General features: G+C 35.2%; 1 protein-coding gene across 7 annotated transcripts; it reads right to left on the bottom strand.

Moving 5' to 3' along the window:
* Positions 1 to 833: 833 nt before the first annotated feature.
* On the bottom strand, positions 834 to 23,056 carry LOC106074462 (uncharacterized). 7 transcript variants are annotated; one of them, XM_013235234.2, is made up of 7 exons: positions 22,960 to 23,056; positions 22,523 to 22,599; positions 20,842 to 21,028; positions 10,362 to 10,479; positions 5,349 to 5,499; positions 4,438 to 4,733; positions 834 to 1,203 (listed from the first exon to the last, which is right to left on the bottom strand). In XM_013235234.2, the coding sequence occupies exons 3-7, from the start codon at positions 21,002 to 21,004 to the stop codon at positions 1,080 to 1,082; spliced, it is 852 nt and encodes a 283-aa protein (XP_013090688.2). In that variant the 5' UTR covers positions 21,005 to 21,028; positions 22,523 to 22,599; positions 22,960 to 23,056; the 3' UTR covers positions 834 to 1,079. The 7 variants fall into 7 exon arrangements, with proteins under 7 accessions (XP_013090688.2, XP_055889487.1, XP_013090687.2 ...); XM_056033512.1 differs by lacking the exon at positions 22,960 to 23,056 and adding an exon at positions 21,551 to 21,687 and having other exon boundaries at positions 22,523 to 22,572; XM_013235233.2 differs by lacking the exons at positions 22,523 to 22,599; positions 22,960 to 23,056 and adding an exon at positions 22,674 to 22,933.
* Positions 23,057 to 23,475: the final 419 nt, after the last annotated feature.

Raw genomic sequence — 23,475 nt, forward strand, 5'->3', positions numbered from 1 at the left:
AAATCTTGAGAAAATAGTTTGGAGCCATATATGAGTCACCAGATGTTGCACTAGCACCAACAAAGAAAGTACCAGCTATATGAAGCTATATTCTCCATCGGAAAATAAAAATTATAATAATAATAATAAGGCTTGTGAGGAATACAGTATTTCCCGTGGCTGCGCAGCCCCAGCTGTGACCTACATATTTTGCCACATCCAGGGCAAGCATAACCATTGTCCACAGGTGGTCGATTTAGATTTTCTTTTTGTCGTCTGTGTTTGTCCTCGGTAGCAGATTTTCTTTTGGTCTCAAATGTGTATCCCGCGACTTTTTCGTTCCGACGCCGCATGCAGCCAGGTGCTCTCTTCTATGTCAGCCAAGGAAAGTTGACGCCTAAGCTAGTCTTTGTTACGTCGACCACCTTTTAGCTCACCAAAAAAAGACTGGCTTTGGCATACGTTTGTTTCCCATACGGGATACTTGCTCTGCCCAGCGTAGCTGTCGGACCATAAGAAGTCCCTCTATACTGTCCATACCGACGTTCGCAAGGACATCACTGTTTGTAGTGCGGTTCTGCCACCGTATCTCCATGATGGAGCGCAAGCATCTTTGGTGAAAGCGCTCAAGAAGTCTTAGTTGTTTTTTCATATAGTGTCCATGTCTCAGAGCCGTATAGAAGGGTTGAGATTTCCTGTGGTTTTTGTCAGCGCCCAGGTTTCACAAGGAAAATATTACCTAGAAAAAAATGTCAGAGAATAGAGGAGCTAAGATTGTTTAATGGCGCAACCGAAAGGCACGCACCCTCTCTCCTCTAATTCACACACACACACACATACACACAAACACACACTTATGCTTATCATTTTTATTTTTCTCTGATTTCTCACAGAAATTTTAATTGTGTTTTCTGACTCTCGCTTACAAAATTGACGAGCTATTCAATGATTACATTAATTTGTTTTCCTGAAAAAAAAAATCATCACAATTTTCATATGTTTAGAAATACAAATGTTGTCACATCTGGCTATAAAATGTCACATCTGGCTATAAAATGTCACATCTGGCTATAAAATGTCTTCATTGACTTGTCTTCTCATCATCCGTTGTAAACATTGGGACTCTGTTGGAACTGGGTGAAGTCGTGCAGGTGAGAATAGACTTGTGTAGCTTCTTGACTGTTGCTGTAGATGTCACTAGTGCTTTTAGACTCCAGACATTGACTTAAAAGAAGACGAAATCAAGGGATTGTTACAACAAAGTCTGTGTCTTAAATACGTTCTAGCATACATAGGCTACCTACCTACATATACATTATAATTAATGCATAATATAATGTAACAAGCAAATAAAAAATACTTCTTTTAAAAAACGAAGCTTATAGAACGTGTACCAATTAGTTTGGTTCGGTCTTGTAATTAAATTTGTAATAGATCAAGACTAACAAATCCGTGCGATTAGAAATATGTGTACCAACTGTTTTTGTTTAGCTCAATTTCATGCTTTTGTCTTTCTCACTACGCTATGATCCTATCACTTGTCTGGAACAGTTGGGAAATGTTTGGGGGAGAACGTACGAGGTATCTAGGGGATTTGTTTTTTAAATTTATTCATATAAACAAGTGAACAACCTCAATTAGAACTCATGGGCTAAATCCTTCTCAGGCTTCTCAAGCCAACACGGTAACCACTCTGCTAGTGAAGAGCGTATTAAATTGAAGGATTGTATAGTTATCTATTGTTTCTATTTCATGTTTGTGTTTAGTAAGCCTTAGACGACGACCTATAAAGGGGACAAATTTAACTAATACCTACACTTCTGTCAAGTAAAATTTTTTTCCCTTGTTAGAGCTACCAAACAAAATAAATAGCAATAGTTAATTAACTAATTAAAAATTATTTTTGATTGATTCTAGTGTTGTCAGGTAAAAGATATAATTGTGCAAAATCTCAGCTTGATCCGAGATTGGGTGTGGGAGAAAAAACGTGTACAAACTTTTGAACAGACAGACAGACGGAATTGTTTGATATAAGCTTTGTAGAAATTAATGTTTAAGTCGTGCCTTTAACCAGCGCTTGTTGAACAATTCTTTAGCCTTGTTATTAATCCGAATGCTGTCTATGTACTAAAATAATTATGCACTGTTCTAACCAAGTTTACTCTTCCATATTTTAAAGACACGGGTATGATATAAAAAGTAAGTTTGAAGTGATGAATTTCGTCCATATAAAAGACAAACTGAAAATTATACAAAAATACTTTATCATAAGGAACATTTATTTCATGAAACATTTTGGGGTAGAATTGGGCATCTAAAAATAGAACAGTAATGTTGACCTCAATCTAATTTTAATTTGATAGATCACAATCTGTGACTTAATTGTCGTAGTCTACAGAACAAACTATTTATAATGTAGTTGTAAAAAAAGCAATTCTAAAATATTAAAATTATTAAATGAAAAAGAAACAAAGAATTGATAGAAAACTAGCGGTTTTTCGCTAAAAGAAGTCATCAAGTCGCGAATCTGTCAAAAAAAACGAAACTTGTGTACGAAATCTCATGTGTATATGTACGACAATTGAAGACATTTCTCGATCAATGAATCAGCCAGTGAATGCTATTTTACGTAATATTATTGATATTATAAGCGTAAGGACCTTGAATGATTCATGTATTCACTAAATCACATTTCACTAATTATCCTGCTTGCCATGGACGAAAACTTAACCTGCTATGGTTTTGTTGTTTTTACACCCATAAAATTTTGCAAGCCAATACATTGTAAAAAATTAAAGTAAAGAATCATATTTTATTTCTCATTGAAAAAAATAGAAAACAATGTTACAAAAGAAAGTTGGAAACACAAACTCAAAATCGGCCCCTTGGGTAGATAGATAGAATATAATAAGATAGAATATAATAAACTATGGACTACAAACTATCAACAATACAACCATATCTCCATCGATACAAAAAGAAGAGACGTGCTATTGTATTGTTAGTTCGACTAACGACTTGATACCACAGGATACGGAGATTTATTAATGTTATTATTATTACATTGATAATATTCATATATATTTGATGAACTGATATTTATAAAGATATAGTTGAATCCTAGGTGTCACTTACAAAGACCGCATCACGAATGAAGAAATTAGAAAGAGGATTAATACAGCAATAAGACCCCAAAATGACCTGCTAGCCATTGTCAAAAACGTTAACTCCATGACTGTGGCCACATCACAAGGTCATCAAGGCTCTCAAAGATCTTACTTCAGGGAACAGTACCAGGAAGAAGAGTGAATGAAATTTTATCAAAGGCAAAGGACAGGGAGAAAAGGAGAAAGATGATAGACAGATCTTGGGTGGTTCACCCAATGGTCCATTAGATTAAGGGATAAGTGAAGATGAAGCTAAATGTGAACCTGGCCTAACTGATGTTAACGAATGAGTATCTAATAGATCTAATTGTTTGGTCAAACCTAACAAACGAAACGTTTCCCTTTAGTTATATATTGCAACGTCAGCGAGTTTTCGAGTTTATGGGATATAGACGGAACGGACGGACGGACAGACAGACTACACAAAACTAATAGCGTTAGTCGCCCTTTCAGGGGGTCGCTAAAAATGACCAGTATTGTGCTCGAACCCCTACGACATTCGCGTTATTAGTAGAGCGCTCTACAAATGAACTTACAATCACTACCAATATTTGAGAACATTGACACTTTGTTTACGTGCGTTTATTTTGTTTGTTTTTAGCGGCCCCCGAAAGGGGAAAAAAAGCTGTTAGTTTTGTGTGGCCTGTCTGTCCATCCGTCCGTTCGTCCCGTTTAGATCTCAGAAACTAGAAGAGAAAATGAAAATCGGAATCATATTTTAAATCATTAATAATAATAATGATAATAATAATAATAATATTTATAAAGCGCTGTTAACAAGCAAAATGTAGACTCAAGGCGCTGTAATAACATTACAAACACAGACATTACATTTACAATGGCAATTAATCTAAAAAAGTTTTAAACAGATAGTTCTTAATGTTAATTTTAGAAGTGGTCTAGCATGTTGTCTGTCTGAGATCAATCGGGAGTGAGTTGCAAACCTTTGGTCCGTGCACTGAAAAAGTTCTGATGCAACGGCTACTTTTTTCTTTTTCGAAAGTGAACCATCTAATTTTTTAAATTATATATACCAGCAGATTTTTTCTTAAAATATGGAACTGGAAGTCCTGTGTTCGAATCCTGGTGAAGACTCTATGTGGACCACTTCGGGGGCTGATTTTGAGTTTGTGTTTCACACAAACTGTCTTTGTAACCTTTGTTTAATTGTGAAATTGAAGAAAGTGTTAGCTGATAGCAGAAATAAAAAAAAATTACAAAAGACTGCTTTCTGATTGCAACATCACTACATAAAAGCATTACACAATTGTGTAAAGAGAGATCTACTTACAGATTGAATTTCGTTTGGTCCTCACGTATTCGACAGTTTGTATAATGAAATAAATTCTTCTTGACTCTGGAGACATAAGTTTTCTGTTTGTAATTTAGTGTTGGCTCCGAGCCAGAAAATATTTGGCTCTTTAGGAGCGGATTTAAAGGGACTTTGACAGCAACATCTTTTTGTGTCTGCAGTAGGTGACAACTGCTCAAAGAAGGACTGTTGATGTAGAGTTCATCATCGCTAACATCTATGTCACTGTACTTTGTATCTATCACTGTATTGGATACTACAGATGTTGGGGTATCCTAGATATTTTCAGGCAAGACATTCTAAAATTAATAAACAATACAAAGCTAAAATAGCTACTTATACATTTTTATCAACTAGGTAAGTAATTAGAATTACATATCGTTTTTTTATATTTTGAATTAAATAGTTGTAAGATTTTTAAAATAGGCAAATTACAGATATTTTTTTTTTGCTATGACAAAATCACATTGCAGCATTTTGCTATGTTTGTTTATGAGCGTAATATTTAAGTACCGAAAGGCATGGTTGGCTATAAGATGTCATTGCGTTTGTGAAAAGTGTAAGGCACTTAGTCAATGAACTAGCAACGACTCCCTACCTTATGGTGGAACACATGACAATATGAACTTCTAGGTATCTAAAATAAAAAATTCTTTTTATTTAAAAAAATGTCCCTGTAGAACTTTTATCGTTGATGCGGCGTGGCTAAAAACAACTTATTCAACCTTGTACATGGATCTAAGAATTCACATAATAACCTTTTAGAAACACAATTTTTTAGTTTTTTTTCTTTAAATGTACTTAGCCAATCTCTTTTACTGCCTTTAGCAATTACATTTCTTATCATTATTAAGTAGACTATCGATCAATATGTAAAACTATGTACTAACCAGATCAAACAGAAGAAATTGATCCACTTCGCTATTGTGAACATCTATGATGGCATTACACTGATTTGGTAATGTGGTTCTGGGCCTGTCTCTAACAAATCTTGTTACTTTAAATCGGCTCAATAACTTTTGAAGTTTTACAGGTACCGGACTGAGTCAGACATAAAAACAAGAAAATAAAAAGTCTGGTGTGCATTACTTTTAGGCGACATAACAGTGGAGAAGGTCTGGTGTGCATTACTTTTAGGCGACATAACAGTGGAGAAGGTCTGGCGTGCATTACTTTTAGGCGACATAACAGTGGAGAAGGTCTGGTGTGCATTACTTTTAGGCGACATAACAGTGGAGAAGGTCTGGCGTGCATTACTTTTAGGCGACATAACAGTGGAGAAGGTCTGGTGTGCATTACTTTTAGGCGACATAACAGTGGAGAAGATCTGGTGTGCATTACTTTTAGGCGACATAACAGTGGAGAAGGTCTGGCGTGCATTACTTTTAGGCGACATAACAGTGGAGAAGGTCTGGCTGTGACAAGTCAAAAACTCGCTGTCAGAGTCACTCAAATTTATCACAGCATTAATTATTATTTTTCATTATTTATTTATTTTATTTTAGTCATTTCCCCGTCCTATCCCCAAATTCTTCCCCCGCACCCCCTTTTCCGCTCCAGGCTAGGCTTAGTTGACCACATTGGAGATAGCTAGGCCACGTCTTTCGATTTATCTTCCCTTGACCGGGCAAAGATACGCACAGACTCTTTGATCTTATCGGCAGGATGTCTGACAGCCGCAGTGGACACCACCTTGTGTGGAATGCAAGTCAATCCCCCCCCCTTTTTCCTATGTCTCTCTTTGATCTAAGAGATTACTCGGGTCAACACACCGCGTGATACTCCAAGGTGCGACTCTTGTCGGACTTCACCCACGTGTAAGATAATTCTAAGCCTAGGATATATTCTGTTTCCGCCCACATTTTCCAGGCATTTATAAGATAAATCAAATCAAGTCAGACTCTCTCTTCCTCATTCGAGCCGAGCTATCGAGTCTGGACTATATCATTTATTCTCCCTCCTAGAGGAATACCTGGTGGTAAGCCGAACTTAATCACAAGTTCCATCTTAATTACTCTGTGTATATTTCCATTGGATTTTATCATGTGTATTTTGCCTAGTTCATTTATATTTAATTAGTGCATTGTGTATTTCTCACTGGCGTAAGTAGAAAACATAAACATGTCCTATGTATTTACTTATGTATTGCATTAATCTATTAATGCTACGTTGCTCAATTGATCGTTGATGCAACCATGTATATATTTTTGTACATCTTATTTTATTTCTTTTATCTCGGTTGGCCGCCTTGATAATTTTACTAGCGCACTGATACTGCGACTAGTGAAGAGTTATGAGTTATCTCCCCTGTATTGAATTATCTCCCCTGTAGTCATTTCACTCTAACGAGAGTTGCGCCGCTTGAACGGACACCCTCTCCATTCAAGCGCGCTCCATTGTTCTCGACCTACGGTCATATGTAAACAAACCGTCTTGGTCGCCGACCACCGCCCAATTCACCCCCCCCCCTTTTTCTTTCTCTATCCACCTGTGTTGTTTATTTGAGATTATTATTTCCCCTTATATGTACATTTTATATTATTATTTCCCCTTCTATGTACATTTTCATATTGCTACTATCAGCCATCTATTCTCCAAATCCCATTTGTCATCATCTCCCTATTGTGCTCTAAAGCAATTTTACCAATCTGACGAATGCACCTCAGTCGAGGGCATCGATAAGATGCATGAGAGACATGTCCTAACTTGTCTTTATTTATCCGCAGCCTCCCTCAGGTGTCTGCCTATTTATCTATTGGATTTACCTGCCTATTTATTTATTGGATCAACGATCTATTTACCTGCATCTGTGCTTAGTGCTATTCAGCACTGCACTTACCTACTGAGATCTACTCAACTCTACCACTTGGCGCTATCGGCATTGCCCGCCTATTCGACAGCCCACCTGTCAAGCTATTAGGTGCGACGTCCCTATAGATTCAGATCTGTGTGAGACGTCATAGCTACGCCAACCCTCTGCAACTCACTGGACATATCCTGTCAACTACGCTGCCCAGGCAGATCCGCTCTGCCCGCAGTACACGTGTGCCCACGGTAGCCGGCCACCCGCCCTACTGTGCCCACTACAGATATTAGATTTTGGGGATTGAGACTCCACAAGAACTATATCACCGGCGTCCCTCTATCCGCTAGAGCGCCACCTCCAGCTGCAGAACCTCAAGCCAGGACACAGCCAGCTGCGACATCAACAGGACAACCAGCTAAGTCAGAAGACAAAGTGACATACTCTCTTATTAAATGCAAGAGTGATGATTAAAGCTAGTATTATTTAGAGATAGAAGCAAACCCTCCCCCTTTTTATTCTTATATGTATACTTATGTAAATAAATATCCTTCATTTTAACTTTTGTATCTATCTTTCATTGCTTTGTCTCGTTGCGTGTCTGCTCCCGATTCATATGCTGATAGGTTGGTGTGTGATAGCTTTAAAAATAATCATCCCCTAGACATTAAACGTGCCAAACACACATCACATTTCCCCACCTGTCACACTGGCGAGCATTACTTTTAGGCGACATAACAGTGGAGAAGGTCTGGCGTGCATTACTTTTAGGCGACATAACAGTGGAGAAGGTCTGGTGTGCATTACTTTTAGGCGACATAACAGTGGAGAAAAATAATTGTAATTTTATTAGAATTAGCAAAAAACTAGAATCACTCTAGTAACACTTGTATAAAATTCACACAATTTATATACTAATTTATTACTTATGTTAATAATATATATTAATTATTTATATAGTATGTTGGCCGATATGGTGGGGCTGGGACGGACATCAATCCCGCCCCTCCACCATAAAATTTCGAGTGGGGGGGCGGTCCAATTTATTTGTAGAAATCACAGACTGCTAATAGAATCAATTAAATACCTATATGATTAAAATTTGTTATTGGTATTTTAACCGATCTTTATATTATGTCGTTCCCCTGTTGGCTGATCGGGGCGGGAGGACGAATATATCTACTGCCCTTCCCACCTACACCCTTTGAGTGGGAGGGGGGCGGTCCTACTTTTATGGAGAAATCATAGTTTGTGAACAAAATTAGTTGAATCAATATATAAATTTTATACTATGTCGTTCCTCTTCTGGTATTTTGGCCGATTCGGTGGGGTTGGGGGGAGGGCGATTGCATGTACTGCCCTCCCCACTCCAGCCATCTGAGTGGGGGGGCGGTCCTATTTTTATGGAGAAATTATATTATGTGAACTAATCTAGTTGAATATGTATATAATATAAACTACGTATTGATATGTGAAACCATTGTATACTATGTCGCACCACACTCTAATAATCTCAAATTTTATGATTAGTGAATATGAAATAAAAAAGGGTTGTATCACGTGGGAGGGGCGATACATGCAATCGCCTTTCGCACATAGGACAAACCAATACTTTTTCTTTTTGTATTATAGTTAAGAGTTATAGTTAAAAAAAAGTGTCGCTATTATAAATTATATACGCTATAAATTAAATTCTTATATCGAGTCGCCACACTCCTATTCTATAATGCCAAATGCAACCATTAGCAGAAATTATATAAAGGAGCGAAGATTAATCATTTTCACTCTACCGCCCCTCCCCTTTCCAGGCAGAGTTTATCTAATTTCACATGAATTTATCTTAATTATTTTAATAAAGACTTTGCTTTGAAAAAGTTATAATTCAAACGAAATTTTTCAGTACAAGAGTCAAGATTGAGATGAGTTCTAAACCCAGATAATCTTTTCCTAGTCACCTTTTTCCAACCTTTCCTCAATCTGATCTTTTTCTAGTTAAATACATTTAGGACTAGAACTCACATTATGCTCGAATGTTATTGAATGTTATTTATCGAATATTTTTTTTTCGGCGGCGATCATCAAATCCTTAATCTAAATATGTGGGGTATTTTGTCTTTTCAATGGACAAATCGGTTTTATTTGCAATGTATTAAGGACCTATAAATTCATATTAGAATATTTTTCAACATTTTTCAAAAGGTCCTTTATAATAGGATGAATATAATGAGCTTTAGGTCAGGAGAATGCTTTTCTGCAGTGAAGAATGCAAGAAAACGCTTTTGTCGTCGGGGCTTCTCCCCGAACCCAACCGAGGAAGCTTACAGCGCTCCCCCAGACCCCTTGCAAGAGAAAGGCCTCGACATGACTGTTTGTCTTTTCGCCGAAGGTTGAGAGACACTGCTTTACTTTATTCTCATATATATATATATATATTCTGTAAGCACGTTTATGCATATATATATATATATATATTCTGTAAGCACGTTTATGCATATATATATATATATATATTCTGTAAGCACGTTTATGCATATATATATATATATATTCTGTAAGCACGTTTATGCATATATATATATATATTCTGTAAGCACGTTTATGCATATATATATATATATATATATATATATTTATTTATTCTGTAAGCACGTTTATGCATAGGGTTAAGTTTTACTGGGCGTGAGGGTTAGGGTTTCGAAAATCGCCCCCCCCCCCGCCCCACAGTTCAAGATCCGCTAGTGCGTTACATGTAATTATAATAATGAACTAATATTCTGTATTAGGGCTTGATCAAAGTAAAATCTCTGTTACTCTGATATTTTGATTAATTAATATTATTATCAAATATGTTAATATATTATTTGTTGGAAATTTAAACACTTAAAACACATACTAGAAACTATCATAAGAATAAGTATATTTCCTTGAACAATCTTCTCACTCCAACAGAAAGTTTCAATGTTAAGTCTAAGTTAGATTTGACATGTGTTGTATATGTTCTAACTAACAATATAATTCACATTATAATTTAGCTTTTGACACTAGTGTGAGCCCTGGGGGAGATCCACATGAACTCAGACAAAACATAAAGTGAACTTACATTTGGTAGACATAAAAGACGCAGACGATTATCAACAAGGTAATAGCGATAAATGTTATCACTCCCATCAATGACATAGCTATATAGGCAGTTTGAAGTTTGGCTTTGTTTGGTAGACCTGAAAAGAGAGACAAATAAGGATATGCACTTTAATGTTAATTCGTAATCTTTTTTCCAAGTAGGTCTATTTCTGTCAAACACAAAGCCTTAATATTTTAGGGAATTAAGAACAAAATTACAATGACAAATAAATGATGAGATTCTGAAGAAATAAATGAATCATAACATATAATATGCAAGCCAGAAAGAGATGTTAGGTACAATAACGGATTCTCAAAAGAAGCAAAAATAAAAAGTTAATATAATTAACCTAGACTAAATATCAATGAAAATTCAATTTATATATCTGTGATTAAAAGCCATCAATATATAGTTATTGACGACCAAGAAGACTTTATTAAAACTATTTTAAAATGATTAGAAAAACACTCAAAATGAAATGCGTTTTCTTTTTTCAAAAAGAAGTAGCCGCTATTAGCTTTGTGTGATCTGCCTGTCCGCCTATCCGTCCGTCCCGTTTAGAGCTCGTAAACGAGAAAAGATATTGAAAATTCCGACATCATGGTATCTTAGATCTTTTAAAGTTCTGATGCAATGGATTCTTTTTTTCTTTTATGAAAGTGATAAATTTTATTTTTAAAATCAACTATGCAAACACTTTTTTCATAAAAAATACACCATTTTTTAAAATAATATTCACTATTAATAGTAAAAAATAAAAACACTGGTAACATAGTTCTAACACATCGGCACGATTGATTTTAATTATGTATCCAAATTTATTTTTTTTTAATTGTATTACTAACTTACTAATTTCTGTCATACTAACCACAAACATTTACAATAAAAATTGTTTCTTTTTTTAAGAGAAAAAATCTATTTAGTATGCATATAAGTAGAATTGAATTTGAAACAACAATTAATAAATAGTATTTCATCATATACACCTGTAGTGCAAAAGACACACACACAAATACAGATAAATAACTAAAGAGAAATGTGTTTTTCTTTTTTTCTTGGTGTTATTAAAAAAATATAAAAGCAAGCAAAAAAATGAGACAGAGAACCCCAAAAGAAAGCCCACAAAATAGGCAAGTAAAAGAGGCAAAATCCCAACGATCCCAAATATGTAACAGATGTCACAAGCAAAATTGAGGTATCCTAAAAAAAAAAAGAAAGAAAAGATTTTTTCAAAATATATATAATTAACATATTACTCAGGGGCGGCCCCCTTCTGAGTCGGATCCGCCTATTCGCAAAGAATATTCAAGAAGTAATTTTATTTTGATGGTCAAAAGTAATTATGTTTCAAGTTGCATTTGCGTTGTAAAAAATGTTTTTTCTTCTGTTATACATGTTTCGAATGTTTCTTCTAAGTTAAAAATAATTCTCGCTGGACGACGGAGGATGGTAGCGAGCAGGGTATAAACCCGGGACAGTCAAGATAATTAGTTCGGCACGCTAACCGCAAGACCAGGCATTGCTCTTAATAACAAACTGGTTACAAACTAATAGCCTATTATCGATAAAGAGATATATTACACATTACGGCATGGCATCTACTGGATAAGTACAACATATCAGACGAGCGATTTTAGATATTTCAGCATTGATTTGTAATTGAAAACAAAAAAAAGAACATATGTATCGTGCTTGTACTTCGTTGTCTCAGCACAGTTATCAACAGAGCTATTGGCATTTTCATTTAAACGGAACTAGAATAAGGATGTAGATCTACATAAACTAAACTTCTGATTTAGCACTCTTAAGATATATATCTACTAGATCTAGATTTATAATAACAATTTGGAATAATTTAGATGTAATTTAGATAAGATTACTCGGGGCTACAAATAAAGGCAAACAGGAAATGACGCAGAGCCTAGATAGAGAAGCATCCAAAATTGGCCTCCGCATAAACTTGGATAAGACTAAAATTATGCTAGTGGGATATAAGGCAAAGGGTGCCCCCGTCAGACTTGGTGAGTCAAGGAAGAGCTTCAATTACAAGTTCACGTACCTTGGCAGCATCATAACAAATGATGGGGATGCTTACCATGATGTAGTGTGCCGAATAGGAAAAGCAGGGAGCATTTTCCAAAGGCTGAAGCCTATTTGGACAAGCCAAGCCATTGGGCTCTAGAAAAAAAATACACCTTCTCAACACAATTGTTATCCCAACTGCAACACATGCATGTGAGACATGGAAGTCATCTGTCAAAATTGAGAAAAGGCTAAATGTGGCTCAACAAAGATGTCTGAGGCGGATCTCATGGAAATCCTTTGCCGAACTGGGACACTTAGTGAGGTTGTTAAAGAGCGTCGCATGAGGTTTGCAGGGCATGTTCTACGACAAAATGAACTACTTATACCAAGAGTTGCGATGACATGGAGACAAATACGAGAAAAGCGCAAACAGGGACGTCCTTGTATTACTTGGCGCCACACCTTCATGGAGGATCTCAGAACAATAGACACCAGGTGGGAGAAGGCTTCAGACATTGCCAACGACAGATCTTTATGGAGACAGCTTGCTGCCCAATGCCCCGAACGGCGCGGGAGGACCTAAGTCTAAGTAAGTTAGATTAGATTTATGGAAATACAAAAATAGATAATCTATCAATAGACTGAATGCAAAATTAAATTTTAAAAAGTAGAATAGTTTTAGTATATTATGACAGTGCAATATTAATCTAGACATTTGGAAATCAAAATCTACACTTTAAGTCTAGAAATTGAAATTCTTTATAGCCTTTTGAACTAGCCTTTTTCAGTCTAAACTAGACCTAGAAATTCTAGATCTAGAGTCAACAATAATTTTAATTAGAATATAATTCTAGTTTAAAAAATCTAGGTATACTTTTTTTAAAAATCTAGATCTAGTTTAAACAATCTAGATTAGATCTAAATCAAGCTATTACATATTTTAAAAATACGAGTCAAATAACGAGATTTAATAAAATTCAAAAATTCATTAATGAGTTGTTTTAACATTTTATTTAAAGAATCCATTCCATATGACGTCAAATGAGAAAATCCACTACGTCACTCGACCAAGTTAGACTAAAAATGTCTTCAATACGAGCAAGTTATCGAGTGTTCATAGACATTGGTGCACCAAGTGAGTTCTTTTTGCATCTCATTTAAAGAATTAATTCCATATGACATCAAAGGAAAAAAATCCACTACTAGTCAGACTAAAAATGTCTACATCAATACGAGCCAATAATTGAGGGTTCATAGACATTGTGCACTGAATGAGTTCTTGAAGCATTTCATTAGAAAAAAATTCCATTACGTCATAATGGACTAGTAACAAAAAATGCTTTTATTAACACGAGAAATTTTACGAGGGTTCATAGACTATAATGTACCGAATTCTAATAGAATTTATTTCAAGATATATTTATCTCATTTTTATAAGATTTTTCATAAAGATATATACATCACAAAAGAGATACAAGACACCGATAGCAAAGACAAACAGACACAAACACTCTTTTGTTCCCCTGGCAATCAAATCATTAAATAGAATCAATCTGATATAAACTTTTCACATGTAAATTATGAGTGAGTCTGGTGTGAATGTACATTGTTATAATGCTTTTTTGGTTGGTGTAATGCACAAATTGTAAGACAAATTTCCATATATATATATATATATATATATACCACATTTTTGTGCGTTTTGTCCATCAATCTGTCTGTCCGTCATGTTAATACCAAAAATAGAAACAACTAAAAGCTATTGAATATTTGATATACGCATTAATTTTAAGTATCTATAATAGATTGTTCCGGATATTTGTATTTATAGTGAAAGAAAAAGAGAATTCTAGATAAATCTAATTCCGTTAATTAAATTTTTGGGATGGTCTCGTATAGAAATTAAATGTACCATAGCCTTGTGAAGAGATTTTTATACTATATTTTGGTGTTAGGAAGTTGTTTTCCTATGAAATCGGAACATAATATTAACGATAATTAGATTTTAAAATTTTTAGCTAGAAAATTAACTGTATTGTATGACAGAAGTGCAATTTTTTATAAATGGAGTTAGAATGTTTTTCATAAAAATCCGGAACAGCCGATATTCGTAAATGAGAAGAAGATTATTTGTTTCATTTATTAGAAGAGGAATTTCAAAACAGATATTTGTGTAAGAAGATTTTTCATATAAAATTCGGAACAATTTTGGCGACGATTTAAAAGAAAATTTAAGTATTGTAGTTTTATTTAAGTATTTAAGTATTGTAGTTTTATTTATTTTTCTAAATTAAATCCGGAACATTTTTTCAGATTAAAAAAATTTAGGTTTTTTTTTTTCAGCAAAGAAAACTCAATGATAAATTAGTCTAAAAATGTTTTTCAATAATCGTTTCTAGAAAATTTCTAGTAAAATACGGAAAAATTGGGTATCAATAATTAAACTATAGTGACTTGTTGTCCAAGAATATAAGGGTAATATGTAAGTTAATAAAATTTGACATAATTTTTTTAATAAAAGCTATATCAGGAACAACTTCATAGTTAATGAAATATAAGTCAGTGCAAAGATTTCCATTAAGCATTTATATGCTATATTTACTTAAAAAAACCGGAACAACATATTGTTACGATTCTCTATCAACCATTGACAGAACAATGTGGCTAAGTCAAGAATCAGACAACTTGAGCTCTAATATAACGAGGCACTTTAATGAGTGTAATAAATAATAAAGTCAATGTCTCCACATTTCAAGGTGCCTCCGTCAATATTTAGGGAAAATACAAATTTCAGCATAAAATCGAGCCCTATAATTAAGTCGTCAGTGATGTCAGCGATAAAAAAATTCATGTTTGAATGATTGATTCCCTAGCTCGAGTTAAATATATGTCAGTCCATTTATAGGCATCATTTCTCCGCTAGCTGTTTTTCAACGTATAAGCCCTTACAATGGTCGTCTTGTTCTTGTTAACATTTCCAGGCCGAATGATTGATCGAGAGAAACCAGGCTCCAGGAGAAAACTAAACTTCTGAGGTCCAATTTTCCCTCTGACTCTGAGATTTTTACTTTGCCCTAGCACGGCGACTGGAATGATGGTTGCGGGGGCTCTCATTTTCTGGGTCGCCGGTTTCCGCCCCTCGAAACCGCCGAGAGCTAGTTTCCCTGATAATCGTGGGAACCTGGTCTTGTATCCGTTTCTGCTCGGTGCTGGGTTACTGTTTGTCTAGGAGACCTTCTTGCGCAATTTCTTTGTGGATGGCCAAGTCCACCACAGTTCCAACAACGTGCACGGGCCCTCCTTTGACCTTCTGCTATTTGAGATTTTCTACGTTCGTCAGGTGTCTTTGTCACCCTCTTAAAAATTTGAGTGAGATCTTCCTTTTTGACTTCCAGCCTTCGAACTTGCTGAATGTTCTCAGATGACTCTTTAGCGACTTTGTATGAAAGAGCGTACATCAGTGCTTCGCTTGCCACTAATTCTGACGGCTTTCTTCAGCTCTGAGTCTCGAAAAGCATTAATGAAGGCATCTGTGATAATTCCTTCCAGAAAGTCTTGTGCGGCTGTTGGGTAAGCAAGATGGGCTAGGCGCTCTATGTCCGTCTCTAACTCTTGTAATGTGTAAGCAAGATGGGCTAGGCGCTCTGTCCGTCTCTAACTCTTGTAACGTGTAAGCAAGATGGGCTAGGCGCTCTATGTCCGTCTCTAACTCTTGTAATGTGTAAGCAAGATGGGCTAGGCGCTCTATGTCCGTCTCTAACTCTTGTAATGTGTAAGCAAGATGGGCTAGGCGCTCTATGTCCGTCTCTAACTCTTGTAATGTTACATCGGGACGTTGTTGACGGGTCTTCAGTTGGACTCGATAAACTTCTTGTAGATGCTCGTCCCCGTATCTGAGTTTCATAAACTGGACAAGAGCAGCGTAATCTTGATGGTTCGGAATGGACTGGAGAAGTTCAGAAGCTTTTCCTCTCAAGGCTAGTACAAGGGCTGTCGCTTTCTCCTTGTTGCTGTTCAATTTGGCCGCAGCATCGAATTGTCGTTTGTAGAAAGACCAGAAAACGGAACCAATAAAAGCTGGAGGCTTTATTTTCATAGACACTTATGATACACGTGACATAACGTTAGTCTCCTGTGAATTGGTCATTCCACCTTGTACTTGAGTTTATATTTCTTCAATGGCCAATTCCACAGCATCAACCCTTTGGTTCATCCGCTCGTCTATAGTGTTTATTCTTTGGTTTATTGTCTCCTCCATCGCGTGATTCATGGTCAACAACTCGGTTTTGATTCCCGAATCCATTTTGTCTTTACTTTGATGTTTATCTGACCCGAGTTCATCTGTTCCTGCATTTCACTCAAGAGCTTCACCACATCCGGTTCTATTTCGAACAAATATGTCTCTGGGTCCTCATCTTCATCCAGTAGGGCTTGCCGGAGATGTGCTGCAAAGGCATATTTGTTTCCGCATAACTTCAGCCCACGCTCGCGGAGCTCCCGCTTCAGTTCCTTGACAAGAAGTTGTTCAAAGGTTTTTATAGAAGCCATCAAAGCGTGCCACTTCTAATACCAGTTGTTACGATTCTCTCTCAACCCTTTGACAAAACAATGTGGCTAAGTCAAGAACCAGACAACTTGGGCTCTGATCTAACGAGACACTTTAATGAGTGTAATAAATAATGAAGAGAAAACAATCCAATACTTTACAAATGGGCAGAAGTCAATGTCTGAATAGAACAGCTATACACAACTTGTCGAAACAAATATATCGTTCTTGTCTCTATTTCAGTCAGACTCACTTGATCGAAATACCTTTTTTAAAAACAACACATAGTTCATAGTCAGATACCCCCCAAAAAAAAACACCGTTGACCTACACCTTGCTTTTTTTAAGTACACATGCCTTTGTTGCATGTGTCGGTTGATTACTCATAGGGCTACACTGACCAGCATCACAGTGTGACAAGTCAAAAGCTTGCTGTCAGAGTCACTCAACTTTATCACAGCATTAATTATTATTTATTTTATTTGTTTTATTTTAATTATTTCCCCGTTCTATCCCCAATTTCTTCACCCGCCCCACCTTTTCCTCTTTAGGCTAGACTTAGTCAACCACCTTGGAGATAGCTAGGCCGCGTCCTTTCACTTATCTCTCCTTGATCGGGGAAAGATAAACACACAGTCTCTTTGGTCTTACCCGCCGGGTGTCTGACGGTCGCAGTTGACACCACCTTGGGTGGAATGCAAGTAACTTTTTCTCCCCCCCCCCCCTCTCCCACGTCTCTCTTTGATCAAAGAGATTACTCGGGTCAACACGCCTCGTGACACTCCAAGGTGCGACTCTTGTCGGACTTCACCTACGAGAGAGTCTTTGGCCTATCGCATTTCCTGTTTCCGCCCATCTCTCCCAGACCTTTATAAGGAGACTTAGTCAAACCAGACCCGCTCATTTCTCTCTCGCTGGCAATCGAGTCTGGACTATTTCATTTATTCTTACTCTTAGAGGAATACCGGGTGGTAAGCCGAACTTAACCACAGTTCCACTTAATTACTTTGTGCATATTTCTCACTGGATATTATCATGTGTATTTTATTATTTCATTTATATTCAATAGTGCATTGTGTATTTCTCACTGGCGTAAGTAGAAAACGTAAACATGGCATATGTATATTTATGTATTGAATTTATCTATTAATGCTACGTTGCTCGATTAATCGTTGATGCAACCTTATACGTATTTGTACATCTTATTTTATTTCTTTATCGCGGCTGACCGCCTTGATAATTTTACTAGCGCACTAACCAATAATAGAATATGCATCCTCTGTTTGGGACCCCTCAACTCCAGAAAACATTTAGAAACTGGAACAGACTCAAAATAGAGCAGTGTTATTCATAACAAACGAATATTCACATTTGACTAGAGTAACACATTTAGTAAAATCACAAAATTTAGAAAGCTTTCATGACAGAAGACTCAAAAGTAAAGTAGCAATTATACATAAAACACTGAACCATAATCTTCAAATACAAAATTCAAAATTGAATAAAATACTCAGAAAGACACAAAGATAAAGGAACATTCCTCATCTCATATGCTAGGACAAATTTGTATAACTATTCTTCTTCCCTAGTGCTATTAGAGCACGGAATGGATTGCCTGAGCTAGCCAGGAAAATCATTGACTTGGCAGAATTTAAGTCATTGGTTAATACTTATAACTCAATGCATGACGCGTAGGACGTAATCATCTTCTTTTTTTAAGTAACGTCTGTATTATATAAGATAAGATAAGAAGATAAGATAATACACCATGCTGTTCACCTCTTAATGTGATACTACGGTTTACATAATAAAAAATCTGCACCTCTTAACTGTAAGAAGATAAACCATTTGCTTAATAAATTTTAGATGTAAATTTTGTTCAAATTGTTTAATACGTTTAAATCTAAATCCAGATCTACATCTGGCCTCTATTGAGTCTAATTTAGATTCTTGAGAAGTGTATCATGAAGATATGTCAAAACTACTAGCTATAAAAGAAGTTCGTTTTTTTTTTTAACTTTCAACTAAAACAAAGTTCGTATTAAAATTATTTTTAAAAACAACATTTGAATCAGTATTCTATTTCATGAGATAATTAATAAATGGAAAATCTATTTTATAATGATCTATTGATACTTTTCCATTGTGACCTTAGATGCATATTTTTTCAACCAAAGCGCAAATCTATGAATGAAACTTAATTTATTAATGAAGAAGCTTGTGAACATTTAATAAGACTTACTTCCCCTGAATTTTTTTATTGAAAAGTGGTGTATTGTTTTGAAAAATCTGCTTGCATAGATAGTTTTAAAAATTAGATGGTTCACTTTCGGAAAAGAAAAAAAGGAGCCGTTGCATCAGAACTTTGAATGATCTAAAATATCATGATGGCCGATTTTCATTTTCTCTTCTAATTTCTGAGATCTAAATTGACAGATGGACGGAAGACGTCAGACAGGCAACACAAAACTAATAGCGTCTTTTCCCATTTCGTGACCGCTAAAAATATTATGAATAGAGCTAAACAATAGCTAATCGACCTAAATCCAAATTTTTAATGAAAACATTGTGTATAGATATATATTTACAAGCGCTCGATATCAAGAATAGAGTTGCATCTATGGCGAACGAATGTACGTAAAAATTCTTAAGAAACACAAATTTGAAGGTTAATTTGATTTAAATATTAAATAAATGGACTAAATTTAGTATGTTCATGTGTTAAAGTATAAAGTAGATCTGTCATCTTAGAATTAGATCAAGATTTAGAGTTAGGCTTAGGCATCGGATTTTTGTGTGCAAGCGTGGAGCCTTCGCTCTGCGCATGCGAAACCTTTCCCTTTTGTCTCATGTAAACATGTTTAATTGGATTCTAAAGTACGTCAGGACTTCTAAATTCGCAGATATAAGGAACGAATTTATGTAAGAATGCTTTTGAAAAACACATTTGAAGATCATTTTATTAAATAATGAAATCAATAGACTATATTTAGTATTTTCATGTGTCAAAGTGTAGTTCTTAAAATTAGATCCAGTTATAGATCCTTTCGATATTGTCTTATGTAAACATGGCCTAGATCTACGAAATAGTAATACTTTCATAAAGTTGGGCAATTTTTTTTTGAGGGTCTTAAGTTTGTTTTAGGGCTACTATACCTGCGCTACGATTCCAGTTAGTACCCAAGGAACATTTATGTTGGTCAAAAGATTTTTATTTCTATGCGAGAAATACATACATACGTCTTACTTTCTACTTTATAGTGTAGATAACTTTTCTTTGAGGTTTGTCTGTGTACCCTTCTTAAGGATGAGTATCTACGACTTAACTGCATTTCGCATTTGTTTAGCAGCCATAGTTTATTGGGTTTGTTTTTTCAATTTGTCGATCTTACTTCTCTACAGGAAGATATCGAAGGGATTGTAGGTTGAATCTACACTAGTCTAGATTCAGCAGTGGGCCAAAGTTGTACTGTTGTTGCGTTAAAGCCGAATACTCACGAATATGTGTGTTAGTAATATAGGACAGCAAGGTGCAGAATGCTTATTTATAATTAACATAACAGCTATAATATAAATGTTAAATTCAATGATATATTACTTCTTCTTGTTGTCCATTGTAAATTACTTTCATCTCATTAAACGTTATATAGTTAACATCTAGTTAGTTATTTATTCTACGCACGAAGGTGCATGTTGATTGTCCGGGGAAACGAGCTAAGGCTTCAAACGTAACCCTGACACGAAGGAGCGAGGTCAGCTATATTCTGAGAGTTAAGTGAGCGAGATTCATTCAATGACATTTCTTATGGTCAATTCACTTTGAGTGTTACTTTCATTGTCTATTTAAGTTGTGATCACCATTTCTTCACAAACAAATGTATTTCTCACTCTTACGTGTTGGCCTGCTGTCAGTCCGAAGAGACGATGTTAATGTCTTTAGTACTCCAGAGACATTAGTACCTGTTGTATTCAAAGTGACTTGATTCGTTGTTTTCATTGTAGATGTTGTTTTCATTGTAGATGTTGTTTTCATTGTAGATGTTGTTTTCATTTTTTCAAATGTAACGTATTTAGCCTGAAACGATAAAAAAATGCTTTTAAAAATGCAGAAAAAAAATTGACGGCAAAAAAAAAATTAACAATTATTTTATGGATTACAAACGTTAGTTCAAAGAAAAGATAAATGCGCCCTACGTATTTCATGTGAATCTAGTCATGAATATTAATCAGAGACTTAAACTCTTCTAAGGCGTTGGTTTTCCTGGCTGATTCAGGCACCCCATTCAATAATTTAATGGCAATAGGGAAGAAGGAGCTCTTTTACGAGTTTGTCTTAGCATATGGAATAAGAAATGTGCATCTGTCTTTGTGTCTTTCATAATATTTTATTAGTTTTTTTCTATTTGTTAATTATGATTAAGTGTTTTATGCATTATTGCTACTTTACTTTTTATTCCTTTGTTCTGTAGTGTTTCTCAATTTAATGATTTTACTAATGATGTTTATAATGTGAATATGAATCTCATCTTATTCCATTACTATTTTACAAAATACCCTATTCAACGCTGAATTAATTAATGAGGAGTACAGTACTTACGTGGCTATTATGTTGTGACATATATTTCCTTCAGCATAAAACAAAATTGTAACCATTATTGTTAATACATAAAACTAGCTGGATCTAACAAAGTGAAGCTCCAATACAAGATTCTTAGGACTCTCGCCCCCGGCAGTCTTTCAAATAAATAAATCTTCAATTAAACTTCACTTAATAATATTAGTACAATAGCAGTTCATGTTTGTGAGGAAATCAAATACAGTTAATTTCAATTTATTTTCTTTTAAAATAAATTTGCACATTATAAAAATGTATATTCCTTATTTTTTCGGGGAAGGGATCTCCCTTGAGGATGACGTCTGCATTGCCGATGATTTTATATAAAAAAAATGTTTCAGTTATTATTCACGTACTTTATAGAGAACATTTATAGAAAGTAAAAGAGCACTTGTTTTTATGATGGAAGTATAGCAGAAACATAGAATAGACTTACATCGACAATTTATTGTACTTATGTGAATCCACCGATGTGTTTCAGAGGTTGACTTCTGTTAGATTATTTGACAACATAGATGGACTGCGTGCAGCGAGTACACATTACTCATGTTTGCTTTATTTATTTTTGTTTAGAGTAACAATGAACGAGCTCTGACGAGTCAGGAAACGTGTTGTTCAAATGAGTTCAAGTGACCGACGTCTTACACCTACACGCCATTGTGGACAACGTTTTTTTGTTCAGATTAAATCTAATGGCGGAAATGTCGCAATGATGTTCAGGATTTAAAGTTGACACGATTGTAATGCTTAGCGTACTGTCGTAATACATAATATGGAAGGTTGCAACTTTGAATCTTAAGGTACTTTCAAACAACGTATAATATAATAAACGTTATCTTAATCAGGCGACATGTGTCTTAGAAAATCCTGACACAAGTCGTAATAATGCGAAAGGCACTAAATAATGTTTTAAGACTGTTAGTATAAAGGTAGTTTTAAAAAAAAAAAACTTACCTTTTCGGCAGATTGAAGACAAATTTATGCCGCTATTCAAGTATCTAGATTTGTAACGCCCAGAAAGAACTAGCAAGCTAATTAAATGCAAACATTGTATCAAATAGGAAAAATATTGTAAGAAATGAAACAGAATGTGATACCTTATTACCTTTGATGTGACAAATGCTGGACAAGGTTAGCTTGAAGAAAATGGATTTAATAGAATGGTTATGGATAAGATTTGTCAGCTAAAACATTAAGACAATCTGTTAGAAAAATATGCTCTTGTGGTAAATAATATCGGCTAACTTGTGTGGTATGCGCGTCGGACTGTTGTCATAATTGTCCCGAGTTTGAATCCTGCTCACAACCATCCCCCGCAGTTTTAACATGCTTCATCTATGAAGATTTGAAAATAAAAACCTAATACACTTAGGCTAAAGATAATTGTTTACTTCTATGAGGGTGTGAAGAAACAAGTCATTTTAAGTATAAACTGCCTTTATTGTGAAGCATTCAAGCATAACAAATTTACAAGGCTAACATTATCTACAGATAACCAACTTTCTTCTGCATATTTACAAACCACTCGTCACTTCCCGCAAGTCCCCTAACTCTCCGATACCCAACACTTGACCGTGTGTCACAGTAGACCACACATAGTAACCGTGTCACAACAGAGGGATCTTTTTTATTTTAAATAATTAAATCTAAAATTAAGAATGATCTAGATAAGTTTGTTAACTTGTTGCTTTAGAAAATGCTAAAGATATTCCATTCAGACCTTCACATCTAAGGTGGCAGATGATGTCAAATTCATCGGTTTTTATAGCCGACGATTAAAATTATATATAAAGTGGCCAGCCCAACGACCAACCGCCTTTACTTACCCTAAGTATGCCAGATTACAATTGGAGTTTGGTACAATCTGTGGCGTTCTAAAAATCATTAATTCAAAATCCCAATTTTCA

The sequence above is a fragment of the Biomphalaria glabrata genome, chromosome 6 (genome assembly GCF_947242115.1).
Source record: "Biomphalaria glabrata chromosome 6, xgBioGlab47.1, whole genome shotgun sequence".
NCBI classification, from domain to species: Eukaryota; Metazoa; Mollusca; class Gastropoda; family Planorbidae; genus Biomphalaria; species Biomphalaria glabrata.